Raw genomic sequence first — 16500 nt, 5'->3', positions numbered from 1 at the left:
TTATTATTATTATTATTATTATTATTATTAGTATCCCCATCATCACAAATCTTATTTTTGTTCAACGATTATGATTGTTGTCCGTTTTTCTTTTGTTTCAGATTCTCTCATTTTGATTTTTTTTTTTACCCTTAAGAGGATTTTTTTTTTTTTTTTTTTTTTTTTTTTTGGAAACGTAGAGAAAGAAAAAAGGAAATAGAAATAAATAAAATAAAGAAAGCTACTCGTATGCGTATTTGGAAGCATGTCTGAGGATCACGTTCTTGAAAGAGTGGGAACCAAACGACCCCGATCTCTTCCAATTACTTCGGGTATAGCTCCAAAGAATGACGGAGCAGGTTCTCCAGTATTGTTAACCCCACGAACTCCATTACCTTCAATCCGAAAGTCAGCTTTTCATTCACCATCAAGTTCTACTGGTAACAACACACAGAACACCACACCCAGTACACCAACTGTAAAGCCGCTTGTTGGCGGTGTACAAGGATGTACTCGTTTAACTAAGTGGAGTTCACTGCTCTGCGATGCACTTATGCAAGAACGCAAGAGGGATGAAGAAACACGTATTAGCGCATTGTCATTACGTATCGCAACTGCTATTCCAGGTGACAGGTCAATTGCTGCAGATAGCTTTCGTGTTCTTTTGGTGAATCTAAAGGATGCGAAAAACACTAAGCTGCGAAATGATATTGTAGAGGGTCGGCTGCCGGTAGAGGTATTAGTGCAGATGAAGGAAAGAGACTTATTAAACCCTGAAGAACGAAGAAATCAGGAGGCAGCTTTTTTGGAACGGAGTAGAGATACTGATTTATCAGAGATACGAAAAGCAACGGCTACCAAGTCAACACTTTTTCAGTGTCCTTCCTGCAAGGCAAGAGATTGTACATGGACACAGAGGCAAACACGCTCAGGAGACGAGCCTATGACAGTCTTCTGTCAATGCAATATTTGTGATCATAAGTGGAGACGTTACTGATCAGTTCTTTATTTATCTATCTGCATATTTGTATGTGTGTGCGTTTGCATCTGTGTTTGCTTTATTTTTTCCTTTTTTTTTTCTCTCTTTCTCTATGTTTGTATATGTACAAATATGTCTTTGGGCTTCTTACATTTTCCTCAAGAATGCACAATCTCATATTGCTCTCTCTCTCTCTTTTTTTTTTTTTTTCTCTCTTCCCTCTTCTCTCTTCTTCCACTCCTATTCTTTGCTATTGATTTCCACCCATGATGAGAGGCCTTTGTTCTCTTTACTCTTCCTTTTCCCATTCAATTTAATGGCAGAGATCCCCGAGACACTCGAGAGCCTCCGGGCCGAAAACGCGATGCTTCGCATGCAACTCAACGCCCGGGCCCCACCCCGACACGATGCGGCCGACCGTCTCATTGCAGAGTTGCAGCGCAGCCTGTGGGATGTGCAGCAGCGTAATTTGTTTCTCGAGCAAGAATCACACGCAGAACACAACGCAATAAAACAGGCATACGAGGTCTACATTAATAAACTTGAGGAGGAATTGCATCGCTGTCAGGTTTTACTAAAAAAATACACAACTACTACTGCTACTACCCCTGAAAGCAAGTAGAGAAAAAAAGGGTGTGGGGTGATTAAAGTGTATTTGTACACTGTTTCTATCGAGTTATATATCAAGAATTTTTTTTTTTTTTTTTTGCGTCTTTGTATATATAGAAAATACGTCTCTTTCTTTCTCTCTCTCTCTCTCTCTCTCTCTCTGTCTCTCTTTGTCTGTGTTTGTGTATCTGTTTTCCTTAACCTTATTTACGCGTATTGTTTAATATTTCTTATTTTTTTTTTTCTTGTGTTCTTCTATTTAGTTTTTCATTTTCTATTTATAATAGTAATCAAGGTGTAACCAAGTGTTTCCTCCAATGAAGATAAAGTTGAAATGGTTTGTTACTGGGATGCAGTCGGTGATTGATGAAGTAGATGAATTACTTAACCCCAAGACGACTATTCTAGAGGTTAAAGGCCTTATTCAGATTCGCTTCGGTTTTATTCCTAGTGAAGTAATTCTTATCCATCAACATCTCCTTGAGAACTATACAACCCTACAAGAGGTGGGATGCGTAGGGAAGGAGGATGACCCTATCATCACCGCTCATGTCTTGCGTCAGTCAGAAGAGAATGACGATGACGTGGGAGGCGATGATGCATTACAGGAGTTTTCTCATGAAGACTTTATCTTAGCTATGCAGATGCTTGGAAAGAGCGTCTCTGTTTCTAATGAGCGAATAAAAGAAGTTCGTGAATTCCCACCAAGGATGCGTCCCGTATTTTTAGATTTATCTCCTCCATTGGCTGTTCCCAAAAGAACAAATACCAATTCCATACCACCTCCTCCACCTGGAATGCCTGGGGCTTCACTTGCACAGAAGTACGATCCAAGTCTAACACAAGTATATCAGATTTTTTCTCAAGCTCGGCATGGGATGCGCCGTGAGGGTTGCGACAAAAAGTTTTCTATTCACTATCCAGGCATTTCGGAATCATTTCCTTACTGGGATGCCCGTCTGCCGGATATGCTCCACTACCAATCCATTCCTTGTGGAATAGGAGAGATCTGTCTTGAACTTTTTTACTTTGGAGAGTTTTCAGCCATTGATGCCCCTGAGAAGTTTCTAACACTTGTTCAACAAAGTCTTCTAGAGTTGTGCGGGATGAATGTGAAAACACCTCTTCCGATGCGAGAGGCTGGCTGCATCTATCCGCTTGTGGCATGCCCTATTGTGCTGAGTGAGTTGGATGCGATGGAACTGGGGGACACACTTTTTGATGATTTTGGAAGAGTTAATACCCCCACCAATGGCAAAAACAGGGAGAAACAGTCTAACGGGTCAAACAATGGTAATGTTTGCACACCACAATAATTCTAGTAGGATAGATACTGTTTTATTATTGTTTTTCTTCGTTCATACCATTCTTTTTTTTTTTTTTGGTATGGTTGGTGCTAGAAGAAGAAAAATGTGTGTTGGCAATAGGACGTCAAAAAAAAAAAAAAAATGAGGGTTAATACATAACTTTGATTTTATGGTAATCTTGGATGTTTTTTTTTCTTTTTTTTTTTCTGTTGTATTTTACATGCGTGTTCCTTCACCCCTCTCATTATTTGATCATTCCATGTAATGGAGTATAGCGATGAATAGAGTTTGCAAACTATTCTTTTCGAAGTCAAGTGGTTGTCTTGATCTTTTAAATTGGGCTACGCTACTTTGGTTATGAAGAGATGGAAATAGTTTCATTGAATGAATTGCTTTTTTTATTATTTTTAATAATTTATTTTTATCATCTTATTGAACTTACTATAATTATTGGTCTCTGGTACTTCTCTTAACAGTGCGTATTTTTATTTCCTTATTTTCAGAATGGATATAAGAATCATTGATGCTGCGTTTAATGACCTTTTTTCTCAAAATGTGTGGTATGATATTCTGCAGGGATATCGAAGGGAATATAGGGTCTTTGTCTGTTGGAAGCTGTGGTTCACTGTAGTGAAGTCAAAATAAAACAAAAGAAATTTCTTAAAAAAAAAAACATCAATGTAGAAATTTCTACATGTGAATTATATATCTTTATCTATATCTATATGATTTACAATCAAAATAAAACTGACATAATGCTCTTACTAGTAAAAAAGAAAAAGAAGAAAAAAAAAAAAAAAAACATATGTATATCTCCTGGTTAGTGATTTATGAAGTGATTATGTTTAAAACAGATATTATGATGTTTATTTATTTTAATTATTTCTTCTTTTTTTTTTCTTGTTTTAATTCTTAATAAGAAGATGCTGGCAGAATCTGATTATGAAGCGCCACAGAATGGCGCGCCAGAGACTTTAAAGGAGACTTCTTCAGTGAATTCTTCACAGCAGAGTCCTGTTCCTTATCAGGAGACAGATACGTTTTGTACGTGGCGTAAGCATGTGCGCGATTTGTATCAGAATCTTGTTCATATAGATCTTGTGTGGGAAAGTCCATCAGTTCGATTAATGCCTTACGTGACGGAAAAGATGGGATTAAAAACACAGACTGTTTTATGTTGTGCTAGAACCGGCGGTCAGGAGCAACCATACATTCAAATGCTTTCAGTTTCAACTCCACACACTGCAGAGACACTCGATCGCACGTATGATACTTACTGTGATGCGACTGGTGAAGTGGGTGGCTATGGAATGGCTCCAAGTCAAGTTGGGATGAAAGTGGAACGACGTATACTTCATGATGGGGATCCATTGACCGTACGATATATGCATACCAATCCACTTGTGATTGGATCAGGCTCCAGCGATGGTAATGTTTATATCTTTGACTGGTCACGAATTTCGTTAAATAAGTTTCCTAATGATCCTGCCAGACCTCGTGCCCCATTACCACCAAATGAACTTAGCTCAAATCCTACAGATGAGGAACGTGTAAATTATCACAGACGAATGCGAGCTTTGAATGCTGTGGTGGCAGAACAAGATCGATGGGATAAGAGAAGAGGAGAAGGACAACACTTACTCACCCTTTCGGGAGGAAATGGAAGTTGTGAAACGCTTGACTGGAGTATTACCCCTGATGGAACTTTGATGTCTGGATCTATTGGTCGTCTCTGCTACTGGCATATTGCTAATACTTCTAAAGATGATGCACGTACTGTTAATCCTTCTCATACATATACTTTAGAAGAAAGTGATGTTCGGGTGAGTGATATATCATTTTCTTGGACAGAACCGCATATGTTTGTAACATCTACAGAGTCTGGGAGAGTATTATCTGGTGATGTAAGAACACCAGAACTTGTTGAATTATTTTCATTACCAGTTGGTGTTTCATCCATTGCTGTTTCTCCACTTGATGGTACATCCCTTTTAGTGGGTACAAGAGATGGTGAAGTACTTTACTATGATCTCCGTAAATCTTCGGAGCCAGTAAGTATCAGTCGCCTACACGACAAGGCGGTATCTGTGGTACAATGGTGCCCACACTCTCGCCATCTCTTTACAAGTGGAGGTGGTGATGGGAAGTGTTGTGTGTTTAACTCTACAATGAACCGGCTACTATTTAAACATGCCTGTCACACAGATAATGTGACAGACTTATCATGGAATTGGCAGGAAGGATTTGAGGGTCACTTGATCTCTGTGGATATTAATAGCATCACGCTGTGGAGACCGAGAGACATGTTCTTTGTTTCGTGAAACCCTCTACTCCTCCTCTTCCTCTTTCTCCTTTTTTTTTCCCCTCCTCTCTTCTTTACGGAGTGTATTGTAGGGAGATAGAAAAGTCGTTTTTACATATCTTGAGTTGGCTGTTGCTGACTTGATATTTATGTTCTTACTTTATATAAAAAAAAAAAAAATAAGACAGAGTACCTCCTTATTTACTTAAAATCTTATTTCTAACTCACTTTTTCATTTTTTTTTTCCCCCTTATTTTATTTTATTTTCTATTTACTTTACAATCCTTTAAAGTGTAATACGGGGGTCCTGAGAAAGGTACTGGTGTAGAGTAATAAAGGAAGAAAGAAAAGGACAAGAACAAACAAAGGAAAAAGAAACCAACTGAAAGTGTGAGGGTGTGAGGAAAAAAAAAAAGAAAGAAAGAAGAGAAAGGACAGGATAATAACAAAAAAAAAAAAAAAAAACAACAACAAAACAAAAGATAAAAAAAAAAAAGGATGACTAGCTCACCATCAAATGTGATTTCCACAACGTGGTCGGAGTTGGCATTGGACAGCAGAATATTGGAAGCCGTTAAACGCCTTCATTGGGAAACACCAACACCAGTGCAGAGTGCGTGCATCCCACTCGCATTGAAGGGACGTGATCTCGCCGTGCAGTCTCGCACAGGCAGCGGTAAAACAGCGGCGTTTCTCATTCCAATTTTACAACGTATTATTACAGAGAATGAGCAAATGTGCAATCGTCGTGCAGGACGAAACCCTGCTGCCCTTATTTTATTACCATCCGTGGAGTTATGCGAGCAAACGGTGGAGGTGGCTAGTGCATTATCAAAGTACGTGAAACCAAGAATTGTTGTGGATAATTTAACATCTCGTGGGGCTATCACTAAAGCACGTTTGGCATCTGCTCCAATTCTCATTGCTACCGCAGCCTTACTGGGAAAACAGTGTCGTAATGGTACATTGACAGCAGAAGAGTTTAAATCTCTCCGATGTGTTGTGATTGATGAAGTTGATTTAATGATGTCCATTGCGGAAAGTTCAGTACGAGCTGTACAATCAATTTTGCCACCCTCTATACAAACTATTCTTTGTTCAGCAACACTTACAGACGCAGTGGCACATATAAAAGGACAACTACTTCACAATCCTGTTACTATCACACTGAATACTGGGGATGATGATGATGATGATAATGATGATAATAATAATGGTAAAAATGGGAGTATTACAACACCAGGAGAAAATCTCGTTGTGGAAGCGCGTAAGATAGTACGTGGAGGAACAGCGGATGAAAAATTGCAGCATTACTATCTTGTGGCAACAGATGAGTGTCATCATCATACTCTCCTTTATTCCTTGTACCGTCTTGGACACATTAAAGGAAAAACATTAATTTTCTTGAGTACTGAAGATGCCATGTACAAATTACACAGTTTCTTGGTACAATTGGGTGTCGATGCACTTGTTTATGATTCTAATTTACCGCTTAATGTTCGTATGGATGCTCTTCATCGATTTCAAATTGGATCTGCCAACACTCTTGTCTGTACAGATGGCACACTGGAAAGCATCGATCGTCTACAGGAAACCTCTATAGGTGAGGGAGAAGTGACAACATCTACGCTAAACAAGAAGGGGAAAAACACGGTCAGCAGTGATCACATTGCATTACAGCGTGGTATTGACTTTTCAGATGTACGTAATGTTATTCTCTTTGACGGCATTACAGTTCCATCCACAACGGCGTTTTCGCGTTACACTCACCGAGTTGGGCGTGCCGGACGTGCCGGTAAAAGTGGCATGGCGATTACACTCTTCTCTCTACAGCAGGCAAAGAAAGTGACGCGGCCGCTGCGTGAGTATCTCGCCAAAACACAAGACCCCCTCCAGCCGTTTAAACAACTGCAGCGCAGAGAGTCGGCTATGCTGCAGTACCGTGTTGATAACATTCTCGCCAGTATCACTAGATCCTCCACCCGACGCCAACGTATTGCTGCCGTGGCCACAGAACTCACACGCAGTGCCTATCTCAACAGCCATATGAGTCAAAAGGACGGCGACGCCCTCCACCGCATTCTCTCACGATCTAGAAAGGAAGTGAAGTGCGACTCGGCACTGCTGGATGTGCCACACTATATGCACATTGAGAAGGCAGACTCCGCCGATCACTACAGGAAACGTGTCAGCGCGAAGGCACGATCAGCCTCAGCAACCTCTCGGCGGTCAACTAAGAAGACACGTGATCCACTCAGTAGTGTGGCTAGCGCAGTGAAAATGAGTGCAACCAAGAAACGGCGCCTCTAATACGTTTGTTAACTCTAGTTTAGTCTGGTGAAAGAAAGAAAGAACACGAGAGAGAGAGAGAGAAAAAGATGACACAATGATCACTTGAAAAGGTCATTTTTTTTTTTTTTTTGTTTTCTTTCAAATATTAAATGGACGTTTATTTCCACTTTTATTGCCTTTGGGCTTTTTCTTTTATTGCTATTTGTTTTTTTGTTTTTTCCTTTTGCTCTATTACAAGATTTGTTTTTGATCGTATTTCTTGCGTTTCTTTTTTTTTTTTTTTTGTACATCTGATTCCATTCTTAGATAGATAGATAGAGGAATAAGTATGGTGTCTCATTTGGACTACTATCTGTTGTACTCACTCTGCGTTACTCTTATATGAGCTCTAGTCTCTGGCGAATGAATGGAATGACACTGTATCTATGATGAATGTATATGACGACTTTGATGATGTAAGGCATATTCACTCTATATGAGAAAGTATTTATTTACTTCTATTGCAACCTTTTTTTTTTATTCCTATTACATCTGATTGTATTCTGCACTTTATCACGGATAAAGTCATTATTGTAAAGATGATGTGTAGACCCCTTTGAGGGGGAAATGAACACCTTTAAGTGGGATATCCACGCTATTCTGAAGTGGGTGGTGACTGCTGTGTATTGTACTGTAATTAATAATAATATTTCTCATGAGTCTACTGTTTTTTGTTGCATAAAAGTGCAACAGAAGGAAGACTAACATGGAAAACAACAACAATAAGTAAAAAAAAAAAAAAAAACAACGTGATAGATTGCGGTCACAATGAATGAGTAATGATGATATCATTGAGGAACTGAAATGGGAAAAAAGTGAAGTTTACCAAATATACATGATCACTTTTTTTCACTTTTTTGATCTTGCTACTATGTTTTTTTTTTTTTTTTTTTGTTATCCCTTATTTATCGTGAATAATAAATCTAAAGTAATAATAGCAGTGCAAACTATTAAATGAGATGGTAAAGCTTGTTTTGTGTTTATTTTTTTTTTCTTCTTCTGTTTTTCAAAAAAAGAAATTTTTTTTTTTTTTATGTGGTGTTTTCTTTCTTCTATTTCATTTTTTTAGGGCTTAGGGGTACAACATGTGGGATAAACACTGCATAGTTGTTGAGGAAGGACGTGAACTTATTGTTGGAACGGATCCTTTATGTGATGTTCAGGTAACATTGCCTAAACTGCGGGTATTTGGTTCTCACCTTGTTGTTTCCCGCTATCATGATATTGCCCATGTGATCTGCAGTACAAATGGCGTTTTGCTTCTCAGCATTTCCACACGTAGTCTGTCTGTGTACATCCATGGAATTCAAGTTGTGCCATCTAGAGAGCCGATTGAACTTTATCCGGGGAGTCCTGTTTCATTTGGTGGACGTCACAAAGGGACAACGTTTTGTTTCTTCACAAGCCATACATCTCCAGCAGTGATTTCTCCAATGCCTTCTGCAAAGTTCTCCCCGCTTGCGTTAAATTTAAATGGGATGAAGAAGTCTCTACCCTTTCCACCGTTAAATGCAACATGTAACGTGACGGAGCAGGGAGTCTCTCCTCGATCACCGCGTGTGGTGCGAATTATAGGACCATCCGATAATGATAACGATAACGATAACGATGATAATGACAATAATGGTAATAGCAATAAATATATGTCAACATGCCATACTTCAGTTTCTTTGTTAAGCAGCTTTAAAAACTCTTCCAAATCAATTAGTAATTATGGAAAATCCATTACTACATATGATACACAATGGAAATTCAATACAGAAAATAAATTGCCATCATCTCATACCATTGTACCATTTGTGGTGGAGTTGTGGGGACTTCGCGCTACCCTTCACTCTGTGATTGGACACAACACGCAAAGCCGTAGTGCTAGCACTCGCTCCTGTGGAGTTGCAGAGATATCAGGACGTGGAGGTAATACCCCAGGAGATCCATACTTTACATTCCGTGGTTGTGAAATGCTGAAGGGTCTCCACCTTTCAAGGATTGAGACACCTGTACGTTCTGCAGCAGCAAGTGTATTGGAGAGTTTGGAGGATGCTTATGAACCAGGTGAGGGAACTTTTTTACAGTTTACTACTTCTGCAAAAAATTCCCTTTTTCAACATTTTCTCCTCTTAGCAGATCATGCACTGATAGAATTACAGAAGACTCCATTAACTGTGAGACGTTGCTCACCTATTGTTTGCTGTGGTGACATTCATGGTAGTTTTTCTGATTTAAAAACAATATTTGATAATGTTGTACCATTTCATCATTGGTCTCTCATGACGATGCCAGTTTTATTTCTTGGTGACTATGTAGATCGAGGTCCTCATGATGTTGAAGTTGTTTTGTTCCTATTGGCTTGGTACATTCTGTGCCCAGAAAATGTTATTCTTCTTCGTGGTAATCATGAAGATGAAGAGGTAAATGGTGATATTCAACTTTATGGAGAAACTTCTTTTCGAAAGAAATGTTGGAAGTTTTTTAATAAAGATAATGGTGAGATTTTCTGGAATCGCGTTAATGATGTATTTGCGGAACTTCCTATTGTAGCCATTATTGACAGCACAATATTTGCGTGTCATGGTGGTATTCCACTGCTTCGAGAGAAGTCATCAAGTGAAACAGGAGAGGTGAAAAATGGAAAAAAAGGTTTTGGAGTGCGTCAACAACAAAGGAAACAAGAAGAAAATAAAAAAGAAGAGCAAGACACTGATCATGTTGAACTTATGAATGATGTACCATGTATGGAATTTTTCCAATTACTTATAAACGGCATGCCAAATGAATTGGAAGAGTTTAGATTTCGTTGTATGATGCCGGATGTACATGATAATGATCTAAAAGCACAACACCGACGTCTTATTCGTGAGTTACTTTGGAATGATCCGGTGCCACAGTTCTCTACAAGTACATATGGGAATAATGGAAATGGTACGGCCGATACGGAGTTTACACAACAAGATGGATTTGATGTAAATGGCTTTCGCACCAATTTCGGTCGTGGAGACCACCGAAATGTTATTCGTGAGTTTAGTGCCTCAGCTCTTGTATCATTTATGGAGCGGTGGGGATTTACATTACTCATACGTGCCCATCAACAGAAGATGGCTGGTATTGAGATGGGCCTCGCCGGCCGTATTCTCACTCTCTTCTCGTGCTGCAATTACACTGGAGATACCAACAGGGCCGGTGCTTGTATTGTCGTGGACGGTGAAGTGCGGCTCGTGTCGTGGCGCACTGTTTTGGGAACATCACGTGATGAGCCGCCGCCCGAAACTCTACGCAGTTCCTTTGACGATAGTGAAGAGACACAAATTCCACACTACGTGGGGTTGCGGAGATTGCGGTTTGGCTAAAACAGAGGGAGAAGAAGGGAGGAGATCACGCCTCTTTTCCTCTTGTCGCTGTTGTTGTTCCTCTCTCTATATATATATTTCTCTGGGAATATAAATATAAATAATGTGTATACTTGTGGGAATTGAAGTAAAAGAAGAAGAACAAAAAAAGAAAAGGGGTACATTTGGGATATATGTTGTACTGAATCGAAGAGTGAAATAAAATACTTTATTTTTATTTTCTTCGTTTTTTTTTTCACAGTTTTTTTTTTTTTCTTATCTTTAGTTTTATTTTTTTTATCCATTCTTTCGTATGAAAAGGGAGAGTGTATATAGGTTAAATTCTTTTTTTTTCTACCTGACAAGTCTTTTTCCCTCTGTTTTGATATTATTATTGTAGTTGTTTCTTTTTTTTCCCCTCTATCTATCTATCTATCTATCTATGTGTGTATATACGTCTATTTTCCTTTCTATCGCACTCTATACATGAGAGCCAAACGAAGACACATACATACATAGATACGCACGCAACAATAATAATAACAACGACAAGGAAAAAGAAATATAATAAATTTTCTGGCCATCAGCCACTTTTGCTGATAAGGCTTGTTTTCCTTATTTGTTAAAATGTATTTCTTTGATTTGGGGTTGAACTATATTTGCTACTTTGTGACAAACACAAATAACATACATTTACACATACACATTGAGAGAGATGATCACCATTAATTTATCACTTTCACTCTGTATTTTAATTTTTTTTTTTTTTACTTGTTTCCACATGTATTTGTTATTATATATTATTTCTTTTTCTCTTTCTCTCTCTTTCTTTCTGTTGGGTTATTCCATTTCTTGCTCTTAAAACTATTGGAAAGTAGGAAAGGAACACCTCTGTGTGAGCGCAAGACAGTCCCTCCCCTCTCCAATTCAACTTTCCTTTTGATAGAACGGGACACAAATACACACTAACAGCAGTACCACTCTACACACTCATATATATATATAACTATATAACTATATATATATATATGGATAATACAACACACCGCACAAGTTATCTTACCGGCGGGAATCGTCGTGGGAGTTATGCGTCCGGCGGATCCTTCGATGCGGGCGTGACGTCCACAACTGCAGTCGCGACGGGCGTGGGGGCCGAAGACGAAGACCGCGAGGCGGTGGTGGAGCGCATTCTGAAGGGCACCGATCCCTCCGTGATGTCCACACCGGTGTACTTTGATTACAAGAGAGATGCGCGGGTGTACCGCTTCTTTCCCAGTGTGGGCCAAACCGCAAAGCACCTCGTCATGGACGGCAGTACTGTACGCAAGGACGATCCAGAGGCACTGCAACAGGCGGAGGATAGACAACGCCGTGAGCAAGAAACAGAGCTCGCCGCACGCGCAGAGTTAAATCCAGATTTGGTGGATGAAGGTGTCTCAACAAGTATTCTTAAAAATCAGTTTAACTACAGAGAACGCGGCAGTCAAACGATGAACAATCCGATAAAGGAACAATGTGTTGTAACAGATCCACCACCATCAATGAATTTCAGCGCCATGGCAACTGCATGGGAAATCTATGATGCTTATGAAGAGGATCGTATTCAAAATGAAAAGGCTGCAGCAGCGCAGAAAAAGGCAGCTACCCATCGCAGTAATAAAGAAGATGAAAAACATATTCCTATTGTTGAGGAATCCAATGATATTAAAACTCCAGAGGAAGTTTTAACTTCAACTGGGTTTCGTCATGCTCTTAAAATTGTTGAGAGGATGGTTAACCAAAATGATTGCTATGATATCATTGAAGACTTTAAATACTGGGAAGATGAGAGTGATATGTATAAGGAAGATGGAAATCTTCTTCCATTATGGCAATTTTTTACGAATAAAGTGAAGCATCGTGCTGTCACTAGTATTGCCTTGAATAATCGCTATATGGATTTATTTGCCGTTGGTTATGGAAGCTATGATTTCCAACGGCAAGGGAAAGGTGCCGTTCACTGTTTTTCTCTTAAAAATTCAGTACCAACTCTACCTGGAAACCCAATGCCAGCACATCCAGAGATATCTTTTAATGTGGAAAGTGGAGTTATGTGTCTTGCTTTTCATCCTGAAGAAACTGCTTTACTTGCTTGTGGTTTATATGATGGATCTGTTTGCGTATTTGATTTACGTATGCAAGGTAAAGATGGAAAAGAAAGTACAAAACCAATTTGTCAGGCAGATGTGCGCTCTGGTAAACACACCGATCCTGTTTGGGAGATTCATTGGTGTCGTCGCACTATAGATCTCCAGTTTTATTCCATCAGTACTGATGGACGTATTACCAGTTGGTCTGTACACAAAAAAGAATTGATATTTAAAGATGTTATGACTATCACAACAGGGGCATGTCCTTCTGACCCTGAAGCAATGCTGCTTAGTAGATTAAGTGGTACTTGCTTTGATTTCTCTGCCACATACGATAGCCTCTTTATTGTTGGTACGCAAGAGGGATCTGTTATGTTGTGCAGTAAAGGATATAATGGACAATGTCTGGAGCGTTATGATGGACATACAATGCCAGTGTATACGTGTCGATGGAATCCCTTCCATCCAGATGTATTTCTTACTTGTTCCGCTGATTGGACCGTGAAGTTGTGGCTGAAGAGTTCTACACAACCATTATTGACATTTGATGTGGGTGATTGTGTGGGGGACATTGCATGGGCACCATACAGCTCTACTGTCTTCGCAGCCGTTACCTCAAATGGAAAAGTTTTTGTGTTTGATTTAAATAAAAACAAACGGGAACCATTGTGTACACAGACTGTTGTGAAAAACGCGAAACTTACCCATGTTGTATTCCACAAACAAGATCCTGTCGTGTTGGTAGGCGACTCACGAGGGTCTGTACTTATATTGAAATTATCACCTAATTTACGTACGCTGTGTAAACCAAAGAAGGGTGAACCCGATGACCCGAAGAGTCTTCGCAAGCTTGAAGTGGACAAACTAAATCGACTGATAGATATAACCTTAAAGGATAGAGTACTACTGGGGCAGTCGTAAGGTGGCGTGAAGAAGGAAGCATGAAAGAGTGAAGAAGAAGAAGAAGAAAGCCATCGTATGCATAGTTTGCAGTAGCAAACAACAAGAAGAAGAAAGAAGAATAAATATATATAAAAAAAAAAGAAAGAGTCCCCTATACTTGCGATGAGTGACTTCAGTTTATTTACATGTACTATCTCGGTAATAGATGATCTCTGAGACAGAAACCTCAGGAACTACAAGAACGAAAGAAGAATCAAGATAAATGATCAAAAACCACAAGAACAAAAAAAAAAAAAAAAAAAAAAAAAGCGCCTGAAGTGAGTGAAGAGAGAAAGTGAAAGAAATTGTGAAGGTATCAAGAAAAAAAAAGCATGAGGAAGGTAGTTGAAAAAAAAAGAAAAAAGGATAGAAGATCACTATTTCTCATTTTCCAAAAAGAAAAAAAAAAAAAAACAATGTATATATAAAGAAACAAAGAAAAAACAATTACGCGTCACATTAAACCACTGTTGTGGATGTGAACTTTATGCGTTCGAGTTTGTCTTTGCTCCATATTTGATATATTTGCATCCCCAGTTTCTATATTTTTATAGTCTAACTTTTAAATTTATCTCTCAAATTGAGTAAATCTCTTTCTTATTATTTCTTTTCTTTCTGTTTCCTTTCTTTTTTTTTTTTCTTCTTCTTCTTTTAGGTCTCTTCTACCATCCATTTACGTTAATAGAGATATAAACGGGGTTGTGGCATCTACTGTCGGAGTGCAATAATAATAATCATCATCATCATATAGATATAATAGAAGGAAACAGTGTAAGTTTTGGGTCCTTAACTTGGGTTATACGACCACAAATAATAACACCTAACCTTTAAAAAAGAAAGGAAAAAAAAAAGAAATACCTTAGAACATTTAAATATCCTTTTTTTTTCAAAGCAAAGGGGATATTTTTGTTTATTTTCCTTTACCCCATATTTACGTTAACTATTAAAAAGAAGCACTCTTAAACGTTACCAGAGAGGTTCATCAGAGAAAGGTGATTATTTATCACCTCCTTATCTGAGGACGACTTCACAAACGTAGATCTACATCCACGCATTCTAGACGATATTGGATATTACATATTCACCAAATTAGGAATATATATATAATATAATATAATATAATATATCTATATATAATATATAATATATAGAAAGAAAAATAGATAGATAGATAGGGTAGCTTGTGCACACAACTGTATTAAACTTTACCACTACTTCCATGTCTGAATATTCCCCAACGGAGCGACGAATCCTTGACACATTTTATCAGAACCGACCGACAAGTGTGATAAAGTCATATTGGCACAGTCAGTTGCGTTCATCAAGAGTACCAATGGATACATTGGCAGCATCACCATACAAGGATCGTGGTGGGAGTGCCGCTGGTATTGCTTCTTCAGATTCTACATCTGCTTTAGCATCTACTCAAAAGACTCCTTCATCAGCGAAAAGTGGCGGTTTAACAGATATCTCCTCACGTGGTTTATCAAGCCTTACGTCAAGTCGTACTACTTCATTCACTCGTACTTCATCATCTCTACGTAGGCGGTTAAAGGATATTACTGGATCAGGAGAACGTAGTGGAGTAATAAACCATCGGGAACGTTTCGGTACTTTGGCTAAACCTTTATTCCAGAATTACTTATTACCACAGTTTGAGGCACATGAGACGTGTCCAACACTAACAGTCGTGTTTGATCTTGATGAAACTCTCGTCTGTAATAGAGACATGAATCTTTCTGCTGCCATTCTGCGTCCGTATTGTTTACATGTACTTAATGCTCTTCGTCACATGAAAGGTTTGGAAGTTGTATTGTGGACAGCATCCACTAAGGAAACGGCATCACCTGTGGTAGAACAGTTAAGTGGAAGTGGACCTGTATTTGATGAAGTCATATATCGCAGTGACCTTTGGTTTACAGAACCATTACATACAAAAGATTTGCGATTACTTGGACGTGATATGGATCGTTTGTTGATTATTGATAACGCTGCAAATTGCTGCAAACTTAATCCACAAAACGCTCTCTTGGCAGAAGACTTCCACGGACTGCGACGTGAAGATGATGCGACATTGGTGAATGTGTACTATATTATAGAGCGTGTCCTTAAAAGATGTCAGGAAGGTATTGCCGTAAAGGACGCCATTAGAAAACTTTCAACAGAGGGATTTCTCTGTTCCTCCATTATATTGGAACTTCCAGAGGCGTGGAAAAAACTCCCACTACGTGAAATTGCACCGTTAAAAGTTCCACCGCATGGACGTTTCACACGTGCTCATCGTGAACCATTGGGAGATCCTGTCATGAAATACTGGACAATGTAGTTTATTCTCAATAAGAGTTTAAGAAGAAGAAGAAGAATTCTTAGGAGTTACTGCAGGTTGGCACCATCATGTACAGGTGTAAGTAAATATACATAGATATAAAAGAACAACCAGTTCTGGGTGTAAGTAAGTGAGAGGAAGAGGAAAAAGAAGAGGAAAAAGGGGAACTGGAAGAATATTTTTGTTTCGATCCAGGTTCAATCTATAGATAAACCGATAAGTATTTTTCCATTGATCTCATTTACTTTTCGTCTAAAAGGAAAAAAAAAAAAA

General features: G+C 38.8%; 8 protein-coding genes across 8 annotated transcripts; all 8 read left to right on the top strand.

The window, feature by feature from the left end:
• Nucleotides 1-244: 244 nt before the first annotated feature.
• TM35_000431750 (transcription elongation factor) lies at nt 245-976 on the top strand (the record flags this gene model as incomplete). Its single annotated transcript, XM_029030074.1, has 1 exon — nt 245-976. One exon carries the CDS (start codon nt 245-247, stop codon nt 974-976), a length of 732 nt encoding a protein of 243 aa, XP_028878673.1.
• A 298-nt stretch (nt 977-1274) lies between these two features.
• Nucleotides 1275-1580, top strand: TM35_000431740 (uncharacterized protein; the record flags this gene model as incomplete). The annotated part of the gene is made up of 1 exon (XM_029030073.1): nt 1275-1580. The coding sequence occupies one exon, from the start codon at nt 1275-1277 to the stop codon at nt 1578-1580; it is 306 nt and encodes a 101-aa protein (XP_028878672.1).
• Nucleotides 1581-1884: 304 nt separating this feature from the next.
• Nucleotides 1885-2883, top strand: TM35_000431730 (uncharacterized protein; the record flags this gene model as incomplete). Its single annotated transcript, XM_029030072.1, has 1 exon — nt 1885-2883. The coding sequence occupies one exon, from the start codon at nt 1885-1887 to the stop codon at nt 2881-2883; it is 999 nt and encodes a 332-aa protein (XP_028878671.1).
• Nucleotides 2884-3797: 914 nt separating this feature from the next.
• Nucleotides 3798-5195, top strand: TM35_000431720 (putative WD40 repeat protein; the record flags this gene model as incomplete). Its single annotated transcript, XM_029030071.1, has 1 exon — nt 3798-5195. The coding sequence occupies one exon, from the start codon at nt 3798-3800 to the stop codon at nt 5193-5195; it is 1398 nt and encodes a 465-aa protein (XP_028878670.1).
• Nucleotides 5196-5674: 479 nt separating this feature from the next.
• Nucleotides 5675-7486, top strand: TM35_000431710 (ATP-dependent DEAD/H RNA helicase; the record flags this gene model as incomplete). The annotated part of the gene is made up of 1 exon (XM_029030070.1): nt 5675-7486. The coding sequence occupies one exon, from the start codon at nt 5675-5677 to the stop codon at nt 7484-7486; it is 1812 nt and encodes a 603-aa protein (XP_028878669.1).
• A 1106-nt stretch (nt 7487-8592) lies between these two features.
• Nucleotides 8593-10851, top strand: TM35_000431700 (protein phosphatase; the record flags this gene model as incomplete). The annotated part of the gene is made up of 1 exon (XM_029030069.1): nt 8593-10851. The coding sequence occupies one exon, from the start codon at nt 8593-8595 to the stop codon at nt 10849-10851; it is 2259 nt and encodes a 752-aa protein (XP_028878668.1).
• Nucleotides 10852-11858: 1007 nt separating this feature from the next.
• On the top strand, nt 11859-13880 carry TM35_000431690 (putative dynein intermediate chain; the record flags this gene model as incomplete). The annotated part of the gene is made up of 1 exon (XM_029030068.1): nt 11859-13880. One exon carries the CDS (start codon nt 11859-11861, stop codon nt 13878-13880), a length of 2022 nt encoding a protein of 673 aa, XP_028878667.1.
• A 1240-nt stretch (nt 13881-15120) lies between these two features.
• Nucleotides 15121-16227, top strand: TM35_000431680 (uncharacterized protein; the record flags this gene model as incomplete). Its single annotated transcript, XM_029030067.1, has 1 exon — nt 15121-16227. One exon carries the CDS (start codon nt 15121-15123, stop codon nt 16225-16227), a length of 1107 nt encoding a protein of 368 aa, XP_028878666.1.
• Nucleotides 16228-16500: the final 273 nt, after the last annotated feature.

The sequence above is a fragment of the Trypanosoma theileri genome (genome assembly GCF_002087225.1).
Source record: "Trypanosoma theileri isolate Edinburgh chromosome Unknown TM35_Tth_43_V1, whole genome shotgun sequence".
Taxonomy (NCBI): domain Eukaryota; phylum Euglenozoa; class Kinetoplastea; order Trypanosomatida; family Trypanosomatidae; genus Trypanosoma; species Trypanosoma theileri.
This window is presented reverse-complemented; position numbering and strand designations above follow the sequence as displayed.